At 37.4% G+C, this 10,790-nt stretch overlaps 1 protein-coding gene across 1 annotated transcript; it reads left to right on the forward strand.

The window, feature by feature from the left end:
- Positions 1–574: 574 nt before the first annotated feature.
- On the forward strand, positions 575–10,245 carry CCNA1 (cyclin A1; the record flags this gene model as incomplete). Its single annotated transcript, XM_081327275.1, has 8 exons — positions 575–730; positions 2,996–3,230; positions 3,348–3,463; positions 5,826–6,049; positions 7,164–7,368; positions 7,840–7,953; positions 8,803–8,936; positions 10,194–10,245. The coding sequence occupies 8 exons, from the start codon at positions 575–577 to the stop codon at positions 10,243–10,245; spliced, it is 1,236 nt and encodes a 411-aa protein (XP_081183401.1).
- Positions 10,246–10,790: the final 545 nt, after the last annotated feature.

Genomic DNA, 10,790 nt, shown 5'->3' on the forward strand with positions numbered 1-10,790 from the left:
TGACACATTTGGTTTATGGATGTAGGTTGTATTTGCATAGCACACTGAACTGTAAGATAGTCTACCATATATTCAGTGTGTGAACTCAGCCCATTTGGTTAGGTAATGGATTAGCATCAGACTGTTGAGTTAATTGAATACATTAGAGATACTGCAAGTACGTTACAGAACTACAACTGTGTTCTATAAGATCTTCAGCTACATGTTGCTTCCGCCAATCTTAAATTGATACCTTTCAAATGATGAAATTGGCCTGGGGAAACAGTATTAATACTGTTCTTCCAAAAGCTTTCTAGATTTGAGGATGAACATAGGGAGGTATGATAATCCAACTCTAATGTTTGAAAATTAATCTATTGGTGGAGTGGGCAATTAGCTGGATGTTTGTTGATGTGCAGTTTCTCATTGTGAAAATAATGGGAGTGCTTATTGAAACCTTGTGAAAATGTCATATGTTTGAAGATTTTCAGTTGAATGTGCTAAGCCAAAGAGTAGCAAGTTGATTTGAAAATATAATTAATGAGATTGGTTTTGGTTGTTTTTCCCCCCAGTATCAACTGTTGATCTGCAGGAAATGAATTATAGCAGCAAGGATGATGAGATGGTACAAGCTGGACTTCAGTGTGCCCTGCCACTTCCAGTTGTACCCCATGACAGTCAGAATTCCCAGCACAGAGTTGTTCTTGGGGAGCTGTATGAAAATGGACAGTGTGTAAGATCCTCTTCCCACGTAAGTTGGAGGGCATTCTAGTGTCTAGGTGACTGAGCTAAAGGGAAGAGAGTAGTGGCTTAGCGTTTCTGTTTTAGTCCTTAGAACTTTCCCAAATGTATTCAACTTCTCAGAATTGGAAATCTAACACGTGCAGATGATGTCAAGGTGGGGAAGCTTCCTTTAGCCCTGCTGCCCATGTTGCTGCATGTTGGAGCAGCTGAATTTTCAAAATCTTTTCAAGGACATGGTGGACATTACAGTAAGTAATTGGCAGACTACCAAGGCATGAGTGACCATGAGCAGTGCTTCCAAATCTGTGAAAGAGTACAACTAGCACCCAAGATATATGTGTCCAAAAATTATCTTGACCATGGCTTCCACTTGCTTTTGAGCAGGAGCTGTGAGTCCAGGAAGATTTTCAAATTACACTCTGATTAGATAGAAATAGGTAGTTGTGCATTCCTCCTTAAGAAACTATTGCTTAACTTGGCTATTGTAGATAATTATTGGTCTGTTTCCAATCTTCCTTTTTAGGGAAAATAATTGAGAATGTGATGGGGCTGCAGCTCTAGGCTGGGAAAGAGATGTGGTAGAAATCTTGTCCTAGTGTGTGGGGGCTGTTAAATGGGAAAACCCCCAAAAGTTAGACTTAAATCCTGCAAGACAAAATGGTTGCAGATTTTAAAGTTGACCGATTTCAGCAATAGCCTGGATAGGATTATAGTCCCTCATTCTCAACTGGCACATAACATGAGGGTTTTCTTAGACTTTTAACTCTTGCTAGATCAGCAAGGGAGATCACTGTCCAGAAACCTTTTGTGTACTTACAGTTTATGTACCAACTGTTGCCATTCTTGGAATCGGGTGCTTTGCTCATAGTCGCTCATCTCCATGCAATTCACTGTACCTGTTGCTATCCCATTCAGAAGCTTTAGAGGTGCCACATGTGGTGCATATACCAAGGTTCCTTTATGTGACACTGTTACAATAGAGGCCTATCTTGGTTGATGATTAGATTTTGGATAAAATTCAGGGAGTCTGTTGTTTCTTTGAAGTTTCACTTCGTAGCTAAGAGCCTGGGTATTTCTAAGACTGCCTACTTCAGACTGATTCCAAATATTCAAAACTGTCTCATTTTTATTAAACTTTCAAAGAAAAGCACAAGAACATAAGGCTACTGCTAAGCTAGTAAGCCGCCCTGAGTCTTCAGAGAAGGGCGGGATATAAATGGAATTAAAATAAAATAAATAAATAAAATTCTTTCAGACAACATTCAAGGACAAGATGGAAAATTATATTTCTGGGATGTGGGTACATTTTGTTGGATATTATTTTGTTTGTGGTATTTTACTTACCATATAAGTAAAAAATAAATATAATGAACAGTTTAGGGAACTAGGTATATGTAGCCTAATGAAGAGAAGGATCAGGGGTGACATGACAGCTGTCTTCCAATACTTGAAGATCAGTCATAGAAATGAAGAGGTTGACATGTTCTCTAAAGCATCTGAAGCAGGACAAGAAGCAATGGATGGAAGCTTGTTTAAAAAAAATCCTACCTGGAATTAAGGAGAAATTTCCTGACAGAGCAGTTAAGCTTGTCCCTCCACTCTAGAGTTGTAGGTGTCCCATTGCTGGAGATTTTCAAGAAAGAATTGGCCATTCATTTGTCTGGGATAGTATAAGGATTCCTGCCTTGGGCAGAGCGTTGGAGTAGAAGACTTCCAAGTCCCTTCCAGCTCTATGATTCTGTGATTCTTCTTTGAAATTGTTTATTGTTAAGTGACTCAGATTCTCAGCATACACTCTCTTTTACTAAATTGTAATAATAAATAAAACCTAACCAAACTTTGGCCTAGTGATTTCCTTCTGTTCTTATGAAGTCATAATTTGAGGAATCTTTAATATCCATCTCTGTTTTATCTAGAAAAAGTCTTTAGCATTTTCCTGTGAGTTATCTTCAGAAATGAAAGAATGTGTTCATTTCCTATATCACAGTAACCCAGTTCTATGATCTAAATTGGTTACTTCTAATCTTGGGCTGATGGAATTTGAGTTATGATTTCCATCATAGCCATGCAGTATGATCTTTAGCTGATGATAAGAATTTTTGTCCAACAACATTTAAAGCCCAAGGCTGAACCGAATAATATTATTTTTTAAATTTTTTATACAGAACTTCCATTGTCTGGAAGTTGAGTCATGGCAAGTGGACTTCTTTCTTTTTGGTTTAAAATGTTTTGCTGCTTATCCAAGTAGCCTCTTCAGTGTATTCTTTTTCAGGGACCTTCCATAATGAGACCGATGTCTGCATCTGAAAATATTGTTCCTATGACTGGCAAATATCTAATGCCAACCTCTGTGTCATCCAAGAAAAGCTTTGCTATTTACATAGATGAAGTGGAAGAGAGAAGCAAAAATAATTTTATAGTTGCAGAAGAAGTGGAACATAGTATGTGTGAAATCGAGACCAGTACAATAAAACCTAACCTTCATCTACTATTGAACTTATGTACAGGTAACTAAATATTAATCTAATAGGGAAAAGTTTTTAACTTCTTGTGTTTTATGTTGCCTCTTATAAAAGCAACATTTGAATGTTAAGGAGCACTTTTTGAATATTTTGCTGGTCTAGTGTCTCCAATGTTGGTGGATAAGTCCCTACGAAATGAAGATTGTGAGGGTAACAAACTGGACATGAGTATTGATGAATATGCAGAAGATATTCATAATTATTTAAGAGATGCAGAAGTAAGTACAAAAATAAACAGACTTGCTATTGTCCTATGTAATGTTGTCCTGTAGATAATGGCTATGTAACATGTATACTGCAAGAGTTCGAATCTTTCTTTGATGACTCTTGTCTCTTAAACCTCATCTTGGAGAATGTTTCCTTCTTGTGTAATATTCCTAGAAACTGCTTCCCATTCTATATGAACAGCTTTAAGATTGATGCTGTTGATTTTGCATTCCATAACTTACTAGGAATGGCTACTAAAGGAGGATATTTCAGCTCTCTTGTTTGCATAGCTCTATATGCATTTGTGCATTGCTGTCTCTGCATATTTTAATTTCTATGGCCACCTACTTGTGAATGACACTGGGTTGGTAGTAGTTTTGAGAGACAGTTCTTTATTTGTACCACTATACATTCCTTACTCTCTTTTCCTTTCTTTATACTAAGATAACATATACCTTACAGTTTAGATTACATATACCTGACAAAACAGATTCTAATTAACAGAATGCAGTAATTCTTTTATTTTCAAGACACAAAAATCCTTCTGTGTCTGTGCCACAGATGGTTTCATGTTGATTTGGATAGTTGTGGTTTAATTTTAAAAGAACTCAAGGTTCTTACTCCTACACCAGAATGATTATAATAATATTTTCTGGACCTATATTGGGCACAAATGCGTGAGAAAACCTGCCTTTCTTAAAACAAAGCAGAGAAGACAGGCTTAATCATAAATGCTTCCCAGAAGCCATTTTTGTCAAACCATTGTGTATCCTCTTGTTCTCTAATCATGATTGGCTCTGTTACCTTAAAGGCAACACTGTCTTCTGCAGCTCTCCAAGAATATTGGTCTACTACTTCCAAAATTTTCACTTAGTGTAGTTTCTGCCTCATTTTATCATTTGACTTATAAAACTTACAACTTTTCAATATTTGGAGGAATCTTCAATTTCAAGACTTACAGTTAGTGGCAATTCTTTGAACCATCCATATAAACAGCAAATCTATTGTCCATTTGGAGATTTCCAGAGAAGCACTCTCAAATGCTTTTTAAATCTTAGCTCACTGAATCTATGCATTGTTGCTAAGACAATTTATACCTCATGCAATATGTGGCAACTATCTTTGTGGCTTTGCACTAACAATACAAAGATATAGAGGATAGCAAACATGTTAGAGGATCAGGTGGAATTTGACAAGTTGTAACAATGGAGGAAACCAAGAACAATTTCCACATGGACAAATGCAAAGTCCTGCACTTGGGTGGAAAAAATCAAAAGCAACACTGTAGGATGGTGAGTACTGGATATACCTACTTTATTCTAGTGCATATAAAAAGTAATTGGCTGCCATGGTCACAAGGTAAATATGAACCAATTATGTGATGGAACTTCAAAAAAGCAAATGCAGTCCTGGATTTCCAAATATACATACAGAAGCATCCTGTCAGGATCAAGATAAGTCATCATTCCTCTTTTCTATGTTGGGTAGATCCCAACTAAAATACTAGGCCATTCTAGGAAGGACATTGACAAACTGAAGGTATCTACATGAGAGCATCCAAAATGATGAAAGGCCTTGGAAGGAAAAAAAATAAAATTGGTTGGAATAGCTGAATATGTTTAACCTGTAGAAGAGAAAGCTGCAAGGGGACATAATGACTACTTCCAAGAATGTTAAGTTTATCATGGACAAGATGAGATAGAATTATTCAGAGTGGTTCCAGAAGACACAGCAATAAATAGGGGCTTTAAATTACAAAGAAGTAGACATCAGGAAAAAATGCCTTAATGCTAAGGAGTGTTCAGCAAGGGAACAGATTGCCCAAGGAAGTGACAGACACTGTTAGTAGAGGTATTTAGATAGAGGCTGGATGGTCATTTGTTGGTGCTATAGTGATAGATTTCTGCATTGGACAGAGGACTGAACTACATAGACTCTAAGGTTCTCTCCAAACTTTATGTAACTATTGGTAGTTATGATAAATTATTTTAGATATAATTGTTCAGAGAGCCACAATTATACCTCTCCCTAAAGTAGTACTTTTTATGTTTTCATCCAGTCCAAAAGTCTTAGCATCTGCCCCAAACTGGTAAGGGAGGATGGAGGAGTAAACTTTTATTTCTTGTCCAATGGCTCCATCAGCCAGCATTCTTGGAACAACTTGGAACATTCATAGATAACTTTCCTGATAGAATATACTCAGCATTCACACATTATTTTAGGGCACAGACTGTCTACTGAGTGTCAGAGTTGGCTGACATCATGTAGCAGCACATTAAACCAAAGTAAAGCCAAACATATTAGGGCTTAGTGCAATATGTATGGAAAATATATTCCCTTTGCTTATTCTAAAGCTAATCCCTTTCTGTGTAGGTAAAATATAGGCCCAGACCATGCTACATGAGGAAGCAGCCTGATATAACCACAGGGATGCGTGCAATCTTAGTGGATTGGCTAGCAGAAGTGGGTGAAGAATACAAGCTTCAGACAGAGACGTTGTACCTTGCTGTGAACTACCTGGATAGATTTCTTTCTTGCATGTCAGTTCTCAGAGGAAAATTGCAACTTGTAGGAACAGCAGCAATTCTCCTAGCTGCGTAAGTATGTTTATATAAAAGGCAACCTGTGGCAGATGACTGTTCTTGGACGGCTTATCAAGGTGATAAAAAAGGCTGAAAAATGCAACAAAGCATTAATACACCTCCAGTTGATTCCATATTTTCCCCAACCTCCATTTCCAGCTTTTACTATTCTGCACCAAGGCTTAAAACAATCAAGAGTTTTAGAGGGATTTGCAAGGGATAGTTGTCTTTGTGTTCCTGCATCACAGCATAGCATATCCCTCTTATGAAAGCATTTTGAACATCTCGGCCTGTCTGGCAAGCAGGAAAGCTACATTCACAACACATCCTACTTATCCTATCCTATGCTAGAGATAAAAATCTGATATTGGATCATCATTTTGGATCTGCACCCTAACTTGAACTTTACCTTACATAAGCACATCTTGATGATTTTGACAAGTCCCCAGGGCAGGATTAAAAGAAAAGCTGTTTTGAATACTGATTTCTTAACAGGGATAGTTCCTACTTCACTGTATCTTGCATTTCTGCAAATGCCTAGAAGACATGGCAGACAAGTCTGTAAGAATTTAATATCAAATTCCCTAGCTTGTCTATATTTATATAAGCCCTTAATATTCAATAATGTTAACTGACACATTAATGTATTGTTATATAGACTGCTTAGATATTAAAATATTACAGACCCATGCATGAATGTTTATAAGAAAATGTAAAAGTGAGTCATGAATTTAAAAAAAAAACTTTTGAGGGGCAGGAAATAATGAGGTGACTGGGATGAGTTGAGTGAGAGATTTTAGCTGGTATAAATGATTGGATGACAGTAACTATAAGTAGGTAAAGTACTGAACTAAGAAAATTTAGTCTATCCTCAGCCTTGTTGGTTGACTTTGGGCTGGTCACACACTCGGCCCAACCTATCTTGTGAGGTTGTTGGTAGGAGAAATATGTTGGGGGATCTTTATGTATGTCACCCTGAGCTCCTAACTGAAGGGGAGGAATTAAATTAGTAAATGAATAAAAGTAAGAACTGCTCTGTAATGAAAATGTAACTCACCTGTAAAGATTATAATGCTTACACCAAGTCGTAGTCATGAAAATGCGGCTTCTATACTGTTCTTTTTCCCAGGAAATATGAAGAAATCTATCCACCCGAAGTAGAAGAATTTGTGTACATAACAGATGACGCTTATTCCAAAAAGCAACTGTTGCGAATGGAACACCTGCTTCTTAAAGTACTTGCTTTTGATTTAACCGTGCCGACCGTCAATCAGTTCCTCCTTCAATATTTACAAAGACACGGTGTAAGTCTTAAGACGGAGAACTTTGCAAGGGTACGTTCTTTGCTTTACAAGTTATTCTTTGTTTTGTAAGCATTTAAAGGACATCTAGACCACAAAACAAATAGCCACCTATCTGCACTGTGGTATCTGTTTTCAAGATATATTTGATATGTTGAAATTACATTTTTTAAATACAAATGGATACTTCAGTAGAATTTCTATCTAGGTCTGTTGTATCTGATTAGCAAAGTTCACCTTGGCACTTCTAACACAGATGAAATCTGTATTACTGAAAGGATTTGCAAACTGAGGATACAGAGCTACACATTTCTATCCAGTCTCAAATAGATCAGTGTTACTTTGCTAATGATCATAAGCGAGTGCAACAAAAGGATGGAAAAGGCCTGTTAACTTTTTCAGCTAAGCAGAAAAATCAGTGTAAATATCCCAAACCATTAGTAATATTGATATCTACCATCTTTCCTAATGTTCCTTCCTTAAAAAAATGTTCTGTTCTTTTAGTACATAGCAGAATTGAGTCTCCTTGAAGCAGACCCATTCCTGAAGTATCTGCCCTCACAAATGGCAGCAGCTGCTTATTGTCTAGCGAACTACACCGTAAACCGGCATTTCTGGGTAAACATTTATTTTAATTTAAAGGGGGTAGAATATGTCTGGGCATTGTTTCAAGAATGAACTATGAAGGATAAGAAGGTTTCTTATGTTTCCTTTAGCAGCAGTTTATTTTTAGCAACTAGCTTCAGAAATGGCTATTTCAATGAAAAGATCAGTACTATGACAAAACAATTTCCAATGTTTGTTATTTAGGCTGTGCCTCTATAAAGAATGTTTACAGATTTTAGCTTTGGCTCAACAGCTGTTTATTTCAGCACCACAGGCTTTGTCCTGGCACCTTGTTCAGTATTTTATCTCAAACTGAGCAGATGTGAATATGTCTAGGCAGGAATGAGGTGAGTAACTACTGAGAGTAGCAGTTTGTTCCAAAAGCAGTCTTAGCAATACAAGTCTGTGTTGGGTTTCTTCAGTTTTAGATCAGGGAAATGTTCCCGTTATGTAGAGCAAAGACCCTAAAAATCTTCAGGGGACTTGTCCAGAAATTTCCTTCCAGATATATACGGTACTTTAAAAATCAAAATATAATGTTTAATCAAGATTAGAAGTTCAATTTAGTTTTTGCTTACTACAAAAGCCCTGCCAAACCTGACAATATGATAGGATAATATGACCAAAGATTCATAATGTGAGCTTTTTAAAAATTGAGCAAATCTTTGTGCCTATCTGAGCAGTTTGAACTGATTTCTTTCACAATCCCTATATAATGTTTAAGGTAAGGCTGCTGAGTTGTACAAAGTCTGTCCTAACTTAATAGCTGATTCAGCGTAAGTTTCTTTCCAGGTCCTTTCTTGTCTCTATCTGAATTTATTTGTAGTACTGAAGCTGTAACTCTTGTCTTCTCATGAGCAGCCAGAAACTCTTGCTGCTTTCACTGGATACTCACTGAGTGAGATTGTGCCTTGCCTAAGTGACCTACACAAAGCATGCCTCGATGCACCTCATCGACAGCAGCAAGCAATAAGGGAAAAATACAAGCAGACTAAGTAAGTTCTTGGGTCAGCAGCTGCATCTTGTCCTTCTAATCTCCATGTCAGTTCGTAATGCCAAATTTGGAAAGATGGAAGCAATCTAGTAGAATTCAAAAACTGGAGGGGGGGAGACACAAGGGATGGCCTTTGCAACAGTGTACAATGTTGTTGGACCAAGGTTCCCTTCATCTTTTACTATTGGCTATACTTACACGGTGGCTCAGTGGGTTAGGACGCTGAGCTTGTCGATCAGAAGGTTGGCAGTTTGGCGGGTCGAATCCTGAGTGCCGCGTAACAGAGTGAGCTGTTCGTCCCAGCTTCTGCCAACCTAGCAGTTCGAAAGCACGTAAAAATGCAAGTAGAAAAATAGGGACCACTACGGTGGGAAGGTAACAGCATTCCGTGCGCCTGTGGCATCTAGTCATGCCGGCCACATGACCACGGAGATGTCCTCGGACAAGCACTGGCTCTTCGGCTTTCAAACGGAGATGAGCACCGGCCCCTAGAGTTGGAAACGACTAGCACGCATGTGCGGGGGAACCTTTACCTTTACCTTTATACTTAGCCAACATAATACAAATTGGAGTTCTTAGGTTGCTTGTCCCATTCATTCAGACTGATAACACTGAGCAGACTGCATCTATCGTTCCCACACAGTATATGGATGATTTATTCACATGTATGAATTGTTATTTTGCTAAATCATTGTCTTTCTGTTGATAGGGAATCTCTAGTTATTTCAGGTAGTAAAACTCCCCCCATTATATATTTATTGAATACTTCTTTGGGGTACATCACTTACTGATGTTCATATACTTTAAAATTAATTATAGGAATCTGAAAAAATACTCTTGTTTCTTCCTTGAGTATTCTCCAAGAGATACCTGTTCAAAATACAGCATCATTTTAAAGAACAGATAAATATCATAAAGCAATTTAATAAGCATCAGTTCCAAAGATACCTAACTCCTGCTAACAGAATATAATTTGGGTATGGCAGAATACCTACGGTTCAGAAACATAGATCTTCCAACATTTATCCCTATGTGGAATTCTGTAATAAAACCATGTGTTTTCCTGGGATTGTGTTTGTGCCTGGAAAAGATGCAGCTGCTTTAAAGTGGTTCATATAGGTGCTATGATTCTGTTTGTGGATGGTCTGATGCACATTTCAGAGAAGGAAAGCCATCAAACCACTGATCTAGAGCACTGGAACTTAGAAACTGTCAAGGTCAATCTGGGATCAGTAATAAGTGGCTTCCTTCTTTACAGATATATGCAAGTATCCCTTCTGGAGCCACCAACTGTTCTACCTCTACATTGAATTGCAGCATGCCCAGAGAAACACAGAAGCTGAACCACTTGCCTCCTGATCAATAGAGTTGATCTGGCCAATTTATTATTTTTATAGGGCACTGCAGGTCACGTGTCTAATCTGCTGCTAAAACTATTTTTAGATAACCTTCTGATGTATAGCTGTATTGTATTACAAGGACTCAGTATTGTAGTTTTTATCGTAAACTAAAGACACTTTTAATAAACATCTTCGTCTTCAAAAGAAAAAAAACCACTTGATTATTGACTTTGTATATCTCCTTTGGTTTTGAACAGTTTTAAACAGGTGTGGTAATGAAATTTGCCAATAAAATGAAAACTGGTACTATATATCTTAGGGAGAAATGGTGGAGAAAGACTTTATTTAAGAGTTCAAATTCTTCTTTTCTTATCTCAAGATAAAGCAATTTACTCTCTACTATAATTAATTTGCGTATGTGGCAGTACTCCAACAAAAGGAAAGAACTGGACTGTTATCCAGGATGGTCACCTTCTAGAAATCAAAGCTGGAAATAATATGAGAAACATTAGAGA

Source organism: Vipera berus, assembly GCF_964194415.1.
Source record: "Vipera berus genome assembly, chromosome: 4".
Taxonomy (NCBI): Eukaryota; Metazoa; Chordata; class Lepidosauria; order Squamata; family Viperidae; genus Vipera; species Vipera berus.